This window comes from Schistocerca nitens, chromosome 7 (genome assembly GCF_023898315.1).
Source record: "Schistocerca nitens isolate TAMUIC-IGC-003100 chromosome 7, iqSchNite1.1, whole genome shotgun sequence".
NCBI classification, from domain to species: Eukaryota; Metazoa; Arthropoda; class Insecta; order Orthoptera; family Acrididae; genus Schistocerca; species Schistocerca nitens.
This window is the reverse complement of record NC_064620.1, coordinates 559786902-559802739: the sequence shown is the minus strand read 5'-3', so window position 1 is coordinate 559802739 and position 15838 is coordinate 559786902. Positions and strand designations below refer to the sequence as shown.

Here is a 15838-nt window from a genome sequence, read left to right as displayed (position 1 = left end):
CATCATCTGGAAGGGGGAGTTGATGGAAGCCACCTTGGGAAAGGAGATGAAGGGTGTTGAGGTGGAGGGTAGGGGGGACACAACAGTGAAGACGTGGCAGAGGGCGGGTATGGGAGAGAAGAGGAGCAACCAGGGGGTGAGGGGGATCGAGGCGGCGGGAGGTGTAGAGGATGCGGATATGTTTGAGGAATAGGAGCAGGTGGGGGAAAGGAATGAAGTCATAGAGGATCCGCATGGGGGACGGGAGGCGTATATGGAAGGCGAGGCGGAGTGCATGACGCTCAAGGATCTGGAGGGACTTATAGAATTGGGGGGAGGGGGGGTGGCTCAGTGAGAGGCAGGCGCTTAAATACTCTATTGGGGCCCCCCTATTGGCCGCTGGAACCACGTGTTCCACTGTGGTGCCCTCACACTAAATGCGGGCCAGGACGCGAGCGCCACCACAGCTTACAGTGCTATGGTGCAGAGTCCTCTAGGGGTCTTCAACATCCATGACGTCTGGTGGGGATTCAAATTACGTGGCACGCGATACCAGAGGTTCTTTTTTTAGTCTTGCTTGTATTATCAGCCTCAACTTCATAACTGCCTCTCTGGAGCCTTTTCCTTTCCCAAAGCCAGACTGTTTGTCACCTAATACTTATTAAGAATATTATTGGATAATAGAGTTTCAATAGATTCGTTTTGAACACATTCCCAGTAGCGGGAAACAGGGGCTATACTTTTCGTCTCATGATACATCATCTTATGTGTGCATCAGCATACTCACCTCAAGATAGCGTGCAATTGAAATATTGTGTCAAGATGATTGCAATATTCGGCTGCATACCCAAGAAGAGCATTATCAGTCATTACGCCGGTAAAGGCTACGTAATCACATGTTATAGGGTGACTTGGGGGTAGAAGTTAGGTTCCGGTGTGAAGAGCAGCACATGGTGGAAGAAGCAAGGGCGATTAGGCTTTAACGCCCCGTCAACGTCGAGGTGATCAGATATGGAGCAGAAGCTCGTAGTACTTCCAGGATGGGGAAAGAAATCAGCAGTGTCTTTTCAAAGGAACTGTCCTGGTATTTGCCTGGAGCGGTTTAGAGAAACAGACAATGCAGGGACATGGATTAGAAACGTCGGCCTTCCGAAAGTGAATCCAGTGTGTTAACCACTGCACCACCTCGTTCAGTCACATTGAATCGAATCAAAGCTAAGAAATACAATTAACGATAAACTGGATTTTTTAATTACTACTATCTGCAAAATAAAATTTGGTGAACTTGCTGAAATTTGTTAAAAGTTGAAAACAATGAGGTGTACTGTACTCATAAGGAACATTAGATAGCTATTAATAAATACATTGATTTGTTAACATATTGCAACATACATCCGGTGACATGTACTGTCCAACAGCGGTACAGGCTAAGTAGGTGGATCCACTTTCAAACAGTAATCCATAAAAGAGTGAGTGTGAAAGTGATGTCACGGTGACTAATTTTAATGGTCTGGACCTTTAACGATTTTTTTGACGTTGAGAGAAAAATAGAGATGCTTTCCTACTGTCTACAGACAGATAGTAATGACCGAGCGAGGTGGCGCAGTGGCTAGCACACTGGACTCGCATTCGGGAGGACGACGGTTCAATCCCGCGTCCGACCATCCTCATTTAGGTTTTCTGTTATTTCCCTACATCGTTCCAGGCAAATGCCGGGATGGTTCCTTTGAAAGGGCACGGCCGACTTCCTTCACTAATCCTATGAGACCGGTGACCTCGCTGTCTGGTCTCTTCCCCCAGAGGCCGGCCGGAGTGACCGAGCGGATCTAGGCGCTTCAGTCTGGAACCGCGCGACCGCTACGGTCGCAGGTTCGAATCCTGACTCGGGCATGGATGTGTGTGATGTCCTTAGGTTAGTTAAGTTTAAGTAGTTCTAAGTTCTAGGGGACTGATGACCTCCGATGTTAAGTCCCATAGTGCTCAGAGCCATTTGACCCATCTTCCCCCAGAACAAACCAATCCAAGATAGTGATGGAAGCTGAAGAATTGAATTAAGATCTGTGTCATTGCCAGGACTCGACCACAGATCATCTTGCTTACGAGGCAGAAATGATGACCGTTTCACAATCGCATTACACTACTGCTTTGGTGCAATGGTCAGCATTTCTGCCCAGTAAGCAAAGAGATCCGGGTTCGAGTCTCAGTCGTGGCACAATTCTTAATTCATTTCTTCAGCTCCCATCATTATCGTACATAGAAATGAACTCAAATGTCTTGCGGAAAATTAAGTATAACATCTACAGGGTTTCGTTGCACCAAATATTGATAGGATTTTTATTTCTCGCGAGTATCGATTCGGACAGCGTTACAAGATTGCGTTATTCTCTATTCTAAGTGTGAATCAATGAGAAAGCATGTCATTCACGCAGAAAGTCACACAATATTTAGCGTGGGCAATTAACCACTCGACGCGGTTTGAAAAGCGAGAATATTTTATTAATGGGTATCGCCGGGAGAACATGCATTCGTACATAATATATGGAGTGTTTCTTTTCTGCAGATGTTCCGCTCGATTCGACGATGTCTGTCCTGCTGCATCAGAGGCGAGGGGATCGAGGCAGACGATCCGCCAGTTGAGAGGACTGCCCCCGACCACCCACTGGACAGCATGGAGGTGAGGGACGCCGTGGTGCCTGCCGGCTGACGGGTACACGGTGGTAGTGAGGCTTCGCAGCAGCCAAGTACTTTTAACAGCACCATTTCTGTCTCACTGCACGCTCTTCTGTTAAGCGGTCAGTCCTTACCCATCGATGGGAATGAAAAGTATCACTTAGATTAGGCAAACATATATTTGTTTGAAAACGTGGACTAAGGAACTAATGGCCAAAATTAATAGGGAGATAGTTACCAGGGTAACAGAAGAGCTGCGTGTTAAGTGGTAGTCTAATACTGGTTGTCTAACCATTTTCTCCATTGAGTACTGCAAAACAGAAAGCTTGCTCTTGGCATTGAGAACACGTGACGGTGTAAGGGAAGCATAAAGCCTGCGGAGAAACGAATGAGGAATCTAACGACCATACGGACCGCAAATGGGGAATCCACTGACTTTGGGAACTGTCACTTTTTTATGGCAACGCACTTGGGCTGCAGCATTCGGAAATGGTATACTTGGCCGGTTGTTCGCGTGCAACTATCGTAATCTATTTTGTAAATTTGTGGTAAGATCTTATGGGACCACTCGCAGGCCATCGGTCCGTATCGTGATCTATGAAAGAATACTGAAGGACGGTGAATCCAAGAGTAGGTGACGAGATCGAGGATGTCCACTCCTCATCATAGAATGTAGAGAGGTATTCAGCTTGAAAACTTTGTAATGCAGGATAGGAGATCTGCAGACAGACTACAATTCTAGTACAGTCACAAGTGTTTCGGACCAAAGCGTTCAGCGCAAATTATTAAACTTGGGCTCCAAAGCAGACGTCCCCTACTTGTTCCGATTTTGACCCAAAGACATAGTTTCGATTGTAGCTGGCACAAGATTATCGATATTGGGCCATGGATAGCTGGAAATGGGTCGCCTAGTCGGATGAATTACGTTTATTTATACACCTGGCGAACGGTCGCACGAGAAACACAAAGCTCCCTGGATACAGGCAGGCGGGCTTAGTGTCAAGCAACGGGAGACGTACACTAGGGATTCCACGGGGCCTGTGGTACTACTCGAAGGGACTACGGCAAGTGGAGAGAACGTGAACGTGAACCTCCATCCCCTCATGCTTCATTTTCCCGGCGGCGATGGCATCTACATCTACATCTACATCTACATTTATACTCCGCAAGCCACCCAACGGTGTGTGGCGGAGGGCACTTTACGTGCCACTGTCATTACCTCCTCGCGGGAAGAACGACTGTCTGAAAGCCTCCGTGCGCGCTCTAATCTCTCTAATTTTACATTCGTGATCTCCTCGGGAGGTATAAGTAGGGGGAAGCAATATATTCAATACCTCACCCAGAAACGCACCCTCTCGAAACCTTGCGAGCAAGCTACACCGCGATGCAGAGCGCCTCTCTTGCAGAGTCTGCCGCCTGAGTTTGCTAAACATCTCCGTAACGCTATCACGGTTGCCAAATAACCCTGTAACGAATCGCGCCGCTCTTCTTTGGATCTTCTCTATCTCCTCCGTCAACCCGATCTGGTACGGATCCCACACTGATGAGCAATACTCAAGTATAGGTCGAACGAGTGTTTTGTAAGCCACCTCCTTTGTTGACGGACTACATTTTCTAAGGACTTTCGCAATGAATCTCAACCTGGTACCCGCCTTACCAACAATTAATTTTATATGATCATTCCACTTCAAATCTTTCCGCACGCATACTCCCAGATGTTTTACAGAAGTAACTGCTACCAGTGTTTGTTCCGCTATCATTATAAAGGATCCTTCTTTCTATGTATTCGCAATACATTACATTTGTCTATGTTAAGTGTCAGTTGCCACTCCCTGCACCAAGTGCCTATCCGCTGCAGATCTTCCTCCATTTCGCTACAATTTTCTAATGCTGCAACTTCTCTGTATACTACAGCATCATCCGCGAAAAGCCGCATGGAACTTCCGACTCTATCTACTAGGTCATTTATATATATTGTGAAAAGCAATGGTCCAATAACACTCCCCTGTGGCACGCCAGAGGTTACTTTAACGTCTGTAGACGTCTCTCCATTGAGAACAACATGCTGTGTTCTGTTTGCTAAAAACTCTTCAATCCAGCCACACAGCTGGTCTGATATTCCGTAGGCTGTTACTTTGTTTATCAGGCGACAGTGCGGAACTGTATCGAACGCCTTCCGGAAGTCAAGAAAAATAGCATCTACCTGGGAGCCTGTATCTAATATTCTCTGGGTCTTATGAACAAATAAAGCGAGTTGGGTCTCACACGATCGCTGTTTCCGGAATCCATGTTGATTCCTACAGAGTAGATTCTGGGTTTCCAAAAACGACATGATACTCGAGCAAAAAACATGGTCTAAAATTCTACTACAGATCGACGTCAGAGATATGGCATCTTCCAGCAGTACAACTGTCCTCGGCAAAGGGCCAGAATCGTGTTACAGTGGCCAGAGTAGCATCACAGTAAATGAGGTTGATGCCATGGTCGCCAAATTCCCCCGTACCGAACCCGATGTAGTAACGTCCAGGACGCTATCTGTCGCCAGCTCCGTGCCCATTAACCTCTGGCCCATAATTTAAGGGGACTGCGCTTCGTGTACTTAGACATCAAGCGCCACATGCCGCCAGAAACCGGCCAAGGACCTGTCTGATCCATGGGAAACAGAATCACTGCTGCTCTTTGCGTTCCAGGGGCACTGTTTTTCCGTTAGGACAGTTATCAACATTCCTCTTGACTGGAGTAGCAATTAAAAGGAGCGTCCATGCCGAGCAGTTGAACTAGTTACCCACAGGTGGATAACCTTCCACTTCCACGCAAGAGGCACTTGACCGTCGGATTGATTCCACAGCATTTATAGAGAGCGAGTGGATCGATTGATGGCATGAATCTGTTTCACTCTAGGTTCTGGCACAAAATAGTATGAAAGAGTAGAGCATTTGAGGAAAATCATGACACCATTACGTCTGATACAGCTGTCCAGTAGCATTCGTTCAAATTCTGACAAGGACAACCATAGAGATACGAATGATGCCCCGTGAACAAATATCACTACAGGACTTATGTGTTCGATGAGACATAAAAAGTACATACAAGAAAACAATATTCAGAGTATCATGGCAGGTCGTAGGAAGACACATTTGCAGTCGATAATAACATTCTGTACTTGGAACCAACATTCAAAACATAACAAGAGGTTAACAAGTGTCAATATTATTCGTTATGTGCTAACGAAAATTCGAATGGAAGGAAGGAGAAAAACGGCAGTAAAACGAAATCAAGCAATAGAACACTTGGGCGTAGAGTAGCACCTACAAACACAACCGCTGATGACACCTTTTTCAAATAAAGCCAAAGATTACATGGCATGATAAATTTTGTTTTATTTAGTTGTGTATAGACTGACCTAACTTAAAATTTATCGACATAATAATAATACAGGCTATACTTCGTTGCACCCCCCCCCCCCCCCATGAACCATGGACCTCGCCGTTGGTGGGGAGGCTTACGTGCCTCAGCGATACAGATAGCCGTACCGTAGGTACAACCACAACGGAGGGGTATCTGTTGAGAGGCCAGACAAATGTGTGGTTCCTGAAGAGGGGCAGCAGCCTTTTCAGTAGTTGCAAGGGCAACAGTCTGGATGATTGACTGATCTGGCCTTGTAACAATAACCAAAACGGCCTTGCTGTGCTGGTACTGCGAACGGCTGAAAGCAAGGGGAAACTACGGCCGTAATTTTTCCCGAGGGCATGCAGCTTTACTGTATGATTAAATGATGATGGCGTCCTCTTGGGTAAAATATTCCGGAGGTAAAATAGTCCCCCATTCGGATCTCCGGGCGGGGACTACTCAAGAGGATGTCATTATCAGGAGAAAGAAAACTGGCGTTCAACGAATCGGAGCGTGGAATGTCAGGTCCCTTAATAGGGCAGGTAGGTTAGAAAATTTGAAAAGGGAAATGGATAGGTTAAAGTTAGATATAGTGGGAATTAGTGAAGTTCGGTGGCAGGAGGAACAAGACTTTTGGTCAGGTGACTACAGGGTTATAAACACAATGTCAAATAGGGGTAAAGCAGGAGTAGGTTTAATAATGAATAGGACAATAGGAACGCGGGTAAGCTACTACAAACAGCTTAGTGAAGGCATTATTGTGGCCAGGATAGATACGAAGCCCACACCTACTACAGTAGTACAAGCTTATATGCCAACTAGCTCTGCAGATGACGAAGAAATTGAAGAAATGTATGATGAAATAAAAGAAATTATTCAGATAGTGAAGGGAGACGAAAATTTAATAGTGATGGGTAACTGGAATTCGGTAGTAGGAAAAGGGAGAGAAGGAAATGTAGTAGGTGAATATGGATTGGGGCTAAGAAATGAAAGAGGAAGCCGTCTGGTAGAATTTTGCACAGAGCACAACTTAATCATAGCTAACACTTGGTTTAAGAATCATGATAGAAAGTTGTATACTTGGAAGAACCCTGGAGATACTAAAAGGTATCAGATAGATTATATAATGGTAAGAGAGAGATTTAGGAACCAGGTTTTAAATTGTAAGACATTTCCAGGGGCAGATATGGACTGACCACAATCTATTGGTTATGACCTGTAGATTAAAACTGAAGAAACTGCAAAAAGGTGGGAATTTAAGGAGATGGGACCTGGATAAACTGACTAAACCAGAGGTTGTACAGAGTTTCAGGGAAAGCATAAGGGAACAATTGACAAGAATGGGGGAAAGAAATACAGTAGAAGAAGAATGGGTAGCTTTGAGGGATGAAGTAGTGAAGGCAGCAGAAGATCAAGTAGGTAAAAAGACGAGGGCTAGTAGAAATCCTTGGGTAACAGAAGAAATACTGAATTTCATTGATGAAAGGAGAAAATATAAAAATGCAGTAAATGAAGCAGGCAAAAAGGAATACAAACGTCTCAAAAATAAGATCGACAGGAAGTGCAAAATGGCTAAGCAGGGATGGCTAGAGGACAAATTTAAGGATGTAGAGGCTTATCTTACTTGGGGTAAGATAGATACTACCTACAGGAAAATTAAAGAGACCTTTGGAGATAAGAGAACCACTTGTATGAACATCAAGAGCTCAGATGGAAACCCAGTTCTAAGCAAAGAAGGGAAAGCAGAAAGGTGGAAGGAGTATATAGAGGGTCTATACAAGGGCGATGTACTTGAGGACAATATTATGGAAATGGAAGAGGATGTAGATGAAGATGAAATGGGAGATACGATACTGCGTGAAGAGTTTGACAGAGCACTGAAAGACCTGAGTCGAAACAAGTCCCTGGGAGTAGACAACATTCCATTAGAACTACTGACAACGTTGGGAGAGCCAGTCTTGACAAAACTCTACCATCTGGTGAGCAAGATGTACGAGACAGGCTAAATACCCTCAGACTTCAAGAGGAATATAATAATTCCAATCCCAAAGAAAGCTGGTGTTGACAGATGTGAAAATTACCGAACTGTCAGTTTAATAAATCACAGCTGCAAAATACTAACTCGAATTCCTTACAGACGAGTGGAAAAACTAGTAGAAGCCGACCTCGGGGAAGATCAGTTTGGATTCCGTAGAAATACTGGAACACGTGAGGCAATACTGACCTTACGACTTATCTTCGAAGAAAGATTAAGGAAAGGCAAACCTACATTTCTAGCATTTGTAGACTTAGAGAAAGCTTTTTACAATGTTAACTGGAATACTCTCTTTCAAATTCTGAATGTGGCAGGGGTAAAATACAGGGAGCGAAAGGGTATTTACAATTTGTACAGAAACCAGATGGCAGTTATAAGAGTCGAGGGACATGAAAGGGAAGCAGTGGTTGGGACGGGAATAAGACAGGGTTGTAGCCTCTCCCCGATGTTATTCAATCTGTATATTGAGCAAGCAGTAAAGGAAACAAAAGAAAAATTCGGAGTAGGTATTAAAATCCATGGAGAAGAAATAACAACTTTGAGGTTCGCCGATGACATTGTAACTCTGTCAGAGACAGCAAAGGACTTGGAAGAGCAGTTGAACGGAATGGACAGTGTTATGAAAGGAGGATATAAGATGAACCTCAACAAATGCAAAATGAGGATAATAGAATGTAGTCGAATTAAGTCGGGTGATGCTGAGGGAAATAGATTAGGAAATGAGACACTTAAAGTAGTAAAGGAGTTTTGCTATTTGGGGACCAAAGTAACTGATAATGGTCGAAGTAGAGAGGATATAAAATGTAGACTGGCAATGGCAAGGAATGCGTTTCTGAAGAAGAGAAATTTGTTAACATCAAGTATAGATTTAAATGTCAGGAAGTAGTTTCTGAAAGAATTTGTACGGAGTGTAGGCATGTATGGAAGTGAAACATGGACAATAAGTAGTTTGGACAAGAAGAGATTAGAAGCTTTCGAGATGTGGTGCTACAGAAGAATGTTGAAGATTAGGTGGGTAGATCACGTAATTAATGAGGAGGTATTGGATAGGATTGGGGAGAAGAGAAGTTTGTGGCACAACTTGACTAGAAGAAGGGATCGGTTGGTAGGACATGTTCTGAGGCATCAAGGGATCACAAATTTAGCATTGGAAGGCAGCGTGGACGGTAAAAATCGTGGAGGGAGACCAAGAAATGAATACACTAAGCAGATTCAGAAGGATGTAGGTTGCAGTAGGTACTGGGAGATGAAGGAGCTTGCACAGGATAGATTAGCATGGAGAGCTGCATCAAACCAGTCTCAGGACTGAAGACCACAACAACAACAACAACTTCGTTGCAAAATAATGTACATCCCTCCTGTGTGAGAAGGTTTGAAATTTTGTTGGTTAAACAGGCAATCATAGTCGATACGAGCATAATATCCCCTCTTTAATGTGTCTAAGTAATTTGGTGTAACGAATGTAATTACCGCAAAATGTGCATCTGCGGCGAAAATGTAATAAGTTAAACCACAGCTGCAACCACGCATCATGCTACACCCGATCCCGTACCCTGGATATAATTATAATTCAAAATGCTCTACACAGAAAACATCTACATAAAGTTTAGATTGTTATTTACAGATCTTGCAGCACATTAAACAACGTATTAACGAAATCCTATATATCTTTTACTTATAGGAGCCAGCAACAGAAAACCCAGTGTCGTTGGCATCTGCGTTGTCAGCCTCAACACAGGTGGTATCGCCAACCACGTCACCAGCCGTAGCACTAATGAAGTCAGATGATAGAGCACAAATGGAGTCGCTAGCTGTGTCGCCAATCACAGCGCAAGTGAAATCCGAAGATAGAAAAGAAATGGCGTCGCCAGCCATGTCACAAGTTATCACTCAACTGAAGTCCAAAAATAAAATACGGATGACATCACTAGTCACAGAACAAATGAAGTCAGAATATACAATAGAAATTGCATCTCTAGCCATGTTGCCAAATCATATGGCACAAGAGAAGTGCAAAGATACAACAAAACTGATGTCATCATTTGCATTGTCAGTTACAACACTAGAGACGTCGGAAAATATAACACAAATAATGTGGATAGCCATGTCACCACTCATGGCGCAACTGAAATGTGGAGAAACAATTCACACAGCATACCCAGCTGTGTTGCCAGGCACAAGACAAGAGAAATCTCAAGATATGATACAAATATCATCGCCAGCCATGTCAACAATGATGGGACAAGTGAAATGCAAAGAAACAACAAAATTGGATTTGGCAACTGTGTTGCCAGTTACAATGCAAGAGAAGTCTCAAGATATATCACATACGAATTCACCAGTCATAGCTGAAGTGAAGTCAGAAGATAGAACACAAATAATGTGGATAGCCATGTCACCACTCATGGCACAACTGAAATGTGGAGAAACAATTCACACAGCATACCCAGCTGTGTTGCCAGGCACAAGACAAGAGAAATCTCAAGATATGATACAAATATCATCGCCAGCCATGTCAACAATGATGGGACAAGTGAAATGCAAAGAAACAACAAAATTGGATTTGGCAACTGTGTTGCCAGTTACAATGCAAGAGAAGTCTCAAGATATATCACATACGAATTCACCAGTCATAGCTGAAGTGAAGTCAGAAGATAGAACACAAATAATGTGGATAGCCATGTCACCACTCATGGCACAACTGAAATGTGGAGAAACAATTCACACAGCATACCCAGCTGTGTTGCCAGGCACAAGACAAGAGAAATCTCAAGATATGATACAAATATCATCGCCAGCCATGTCAACAATGATGGGACAAGTGAAATGCAAAGAAACAACAAAATTGGATTTGGCAACTGTGTTGCCAGTTACAATGCAAGAGAAGTCTCAAGATATATCACATACGAATTCACGAGTCATAGCTGAAGTGAAGTCAGAAGATAGAACACAAATAATGTGGATAGCCATGTCACCACTCATGGCACAACTGAAATGTGGAGAAACAATTCACACAGCATACCCAGCTGTGTTGCCAGGCACAAGACAAGAGAAATCTCAAGATATGATACAAATATCATCGCCAGCCATGTCAACAATGATGGGACAAGTGAAATGCAAAGAAACAACAAAATTGGATTTGGCAACTGTGTTGCCAGTTACAATGCAAGAGAAGTCTCAAGATATATCACATAAGAATTCACCAGTCATAGCTGAAGTGAAGTCAGAAGATAGAACACAAATAATGTGGATAGCCATGTCACCACTCATGGCACAACTGAAATGTGGAGAAACAATTCACACAGCATACCCAGCTGTGTTGCCAGGCACAAGACAAGAGAAATCTCAAGATATGATACAAATATCATCGCCAGCCATGTCAACAATGATGGGACAAGTGAAATGCAAAGAAACAACAAAATTGGATTTGGCAACTGTGTTGCCAGTTACAATGCAAGAGAAGTCTCAAGATATATCACATACGAATTCACCAGTCATAGCTGAAGTGAAGTCAGAAGATAGAACACAAATAATGTGGATAGCCATGTCACCACTCATGGCACAACTGAAATGTGGAGAAACAATTCACACAGCATACCCAGCTGTGTTGCCAGGCACAAGACAAGAGAAATCTCAAGATATGATACAAATATCATCGCCAGCCATGGCGCCACAAGTGAAGTCCAAAGATACATATCAAATATCGAAGCCAGACATGCCATCACTCACATCACGAAGACAATCAGCAGATATGACGCATATGGAGTCACCAGCTGCGCTGCCAGGCATGTCTGCATCTGCCAGGCGAATGGCGTCAGCACCGAAAATGCAAGTGGCATCCCAAGAGACATCTTCAGCCGCAACACGAGTGGCGTCTATGAGCAGTGTTACATGCTGCTATATGAGTGAGAATGCAAACCCTAATGTCACTTACAACTTGAAACACAAGTCCAACCCCGTCATGAGCCACAATACAAGATGCACCTCCAAACCCATCAGCGGCTTCATTACAAGAGGCATCTTCCAACCATTTGCAAGCTACAATGCAAGAGGCGTCTCCCAACCTTTTTCCCATTACAAAGCAAGAGGCATCTCCCAGCCCATCGCCAGCTGGAATAGAAAAGGCATATTCCAACCAATGTCCAGCTACGTTGGAAGAGACATCTCCCAACCTATTTCCAGTTACAGGGGAAGAGGCATCTACCAACCCATCGCCAGCTGGAATAGAAAAGGCATCTTCCAACCGATAGCCAGCTACATTGCAAGAAACATCTCCCAACCTGCTTCCACTTACAGTAGAAGAGGCATGTCCAATCCCATCGAGAGCTACAATAGAAGAGGTATCTCTCAACCGATCGCCTGCTACAATGCAAGTGGCATCTCCCAACCTATTTACAGTTACATTAGAAGAGGCATCCCCCAACCCAAAGCCAGCTTCAAGAGAAGAGGCATCTTCCAACCGAACGCCAGCTTGAATGGAAGAGGCATCTCCGAATCTACTTCCAGCTACAATAGAAGAGTCATCTCCCAATCCGTTGCCAGCTATAATACAAGATGCATATCCCATACAACCACCAACTACAATACTAGAGGCATATCCCAACCCTTCGCCAGCTACAGCGAGAATCGTAACATCGGCCACATCACCAGCATTTCCAAATACAACATTAGTCATGTTGCCTATCCAATCGCAGTTTACAACACAACTCGTGTCAACAGTGCCACTGCCAGCTACAACAGCAGTCATGTTTCCAGCGTTTTTTCTAAATTTCGGTGAAAATTTCATTGGTTGTTGTTATACTCTTAGTTAAATAAAATCAAAATTTTATGTGATATTTACTGAGCCTTTTTCTATCAATGCTGGTGCGGATGCGTTATGTGTATTAAGTTAAAATTAGTAATATATCTGTTTGTAGTTTCTGATAGTTCATTTGTTCCACATAAATTTTCACATGCTAAGTCTTCTTCATTGTTAACTGACGAGAAAAAGAAAAAAACTTTTGTTGTTTAAAAGTGAAAGGCATGAGTTTTTGTTTGGTACAGCGTTGCGAGTATGTCATGTTCACAACAGAATATTTTGCACTTCAATATGCAGCCTAAAATGTCCCTCTTCACTCTGAACTCGTCGGGATATAGGAAAGAGTGACACAGCATTACAGTTTAACAGATCATTCGCATTTTGAAAAAAAATTTAAATTGAACCTCTCTTGCTGTGTGCCTAGAGTGGAAAATATTCCTACGAACAACGTCATTCCTTCAGACACAATTTGTGAAGGAATGAGTTTGTGTGTACTGCTTGCACCACTTGACAAACGCTTCATATTTACATCAAACCGAGCAAGGGCTACATGGTCTTACAGCCACATTCTCTGGTGAGCCAGTAATTTACTTCAGCCAGTACTGTTGGGAAAACTGCTGCGAGAAATTTCGATTGATGCTTTTACAACTGTCGGAATTAAATACGTCCAGTAATCTAGTTACTCCTTATCCATGCTCATAGGGTCACACTAATGTTGTGCTTGTTACATCTAAACGATTGTGAATGTGGATTCTAGTCTGCACAAACATGAGTGCAATGGATATTCACATTTTTGACTTAACAAAAGATGCATCATCCTTCAAAGTGTCCATTGTCCGTGTTTGTTGATGGAATATGGATCGCTGTAAATACTAATGTACAAAATGTTCTTCCCCAGAGGTGTGGCCGTTTATAATTGCGAATGACTTCTTTAGACGGTATGGATGTTCCTCCTTTATACAGATAATTCTTGTATTGCTAACATGAAAGTTTCCTTCCTCTTACGCTACTGTGCAATATCAGGTGCATGATTCCTCTTTTAATTGTTCCTAAACGTTCCAAAACGCCCACTACAAATATAACACAGCGAACCAAGTACTGATGGCCAACATCTGCTTTTGAAATATAATAATGGGATTAAATTCGGTACAACTCTTACCATATTAAAAAGTCTTCCCACATCTTCAGTAAATTTCTGAACGACACCCAGCGTTGCTGTAGGTACCATAAAATGTGTCAGACACTGAAGGTATACTTTACTGTACACATGCTATGATTCTGGATACACTCCAGGCAGTAAATATGAAAATGATACCCAATTTCGCGATATATTTCATCTATTGCTCCTCAATGTTCGCAAATGATCAAGATCACTTAGATAACAACTCAGGAATTCAGATTGAAACATCTAAATATTTTTTAATTGACAGATTATTTTCAAATTTTATTTAACATAGTGAAAATACGTAGAAATAAATTCTGTGACAATGGCTCAAAAATGCGTGACAAGACTCGTAAAACCGTGATAGTGAGATCGTAAGTCCGTGAGACCAAGAAAAATGAACATAAAATACACAGAACCACCACTTTCTAGCTTTCTATTGTGATCCAATACATTGTGTTAATATTGAAAACATATTAATATAATGAAAAAGGCCTAAATGGCAAAATTCACACAAACGTATTGCGCCTAAATCAGAATATAACTTATATAAGAGAAAAAAAGAGAAGAAAATTGTGAAACGGCGAAGTAAATGAAGGCACGTAAATCAGCTTCTTAACCTAACACAGAAAGGGAAACCAAAGTTTGTCGCTTTGTTCAAACAAACGTCTTCGTCATAAATATCCCCAGACCCTCGTACTTGTTTTGATGCCACTGAAGATAGCAACAACACTGTATGTACTCTGGTCCAGTACGATTCTGTATTTCATATTCATAGTCTAGATTCCACACGGATCATGCAGTGTTCTCATGAGGTTAGCGTTTTTTCCCTCGTTTCCCCCTTCAGGTATAGCTTGAACTCAAAGAAATAGTATCGACAGCAACTGGGAAATTTATAGCAAATAATTAACAAACGACAGAGCTGATCCCCCTTAGGAGACAAAACTGGTCACAACACTGTTGCAGATAGAACGAAAAAAAGCATGCCAAATTTGAACGAACGCAAAATCCCAAATTAGCGATCTTTTATGCGATGCTCGAAATTTGGTGCAGGTTTCCATGCGAGATGCTTGTAATAGTTTCCGTGACGAAACTTTGTCTAGAAACCGGACAGAAAATTCAATGTGATTCTTGTCGTATATAAGTATGCTAGCGGCAAGACACAGTCAATGCCTGCTCTGTGTGATAGCAACGGAAATACTACTGATCAAGCTGCTGCTAAAGCAGAGTTATTAACCACAGCTTTCCGAAATCCTTTCACCGTAAAAGACGAAGTAAATATTCCAGAATTCAAGAACAGCTGTCAACATGAGTAACTTAAAAGTAGATATCCTCGGAGTAATGAAGCGACTTAAATCGCCCCGTGAATGTAAGTCATCCGGTCCAGACTGTATAGCAATTAGGTTGTTTTGAGCATATGCTGATGCTATAGCTCCATTCTTAAAAATTATATACAACCGCTCGCTCGGCGAAATATTCGCAGCCGCGCGAAATGGCCGCGCTCTTTGAGGCGCCATGTAACGGATTGCACGGCGCCTCCCGACGGAGGTTGGGGTCCTCTCTCGGGCATGGGTATGTGTGTCGTTTTGTCCATAAGTTAGTTCAAGTAGTGTGTAAGCCTAGGGACCGATGACCTCTGCCGTTTGGTCCCTTAGGAATTCACACACATTTGAACATTTTGAAAGATTCGTAACCAAAGACTTGGAAATTTGCACAGGTCACACCAGTATTCAAGAAAGGCTATAGGAGTAATCCACTAAATTATGCGCCAATGTCATTAATGATGATTTGCAGGAGGATCTTG

At 42.9% G+C, this 15838-nt stretch overlaps 1 protein-coding gene across 1 annotated transcript; it reads left to right on the top strand.

Annotated features, from left to right (window-relative positions):
• Positions 1-9932: 9932 nt before the first annotated feature.
• LOC126195747 (uncharacterized) lies at positions 9933-12851 on the top strand. Its single transcript, XM_049934374.1, has one exon. It carries the CDS (start codon positions 9933-9935, stop codon positions 12849-12851), a length of 2919 nt encoding a protein of 972 aa, XP_049790331.1.
• The last annotated feature ends 2987 nt before the right edge of the window (positions 12852-15838 follow it).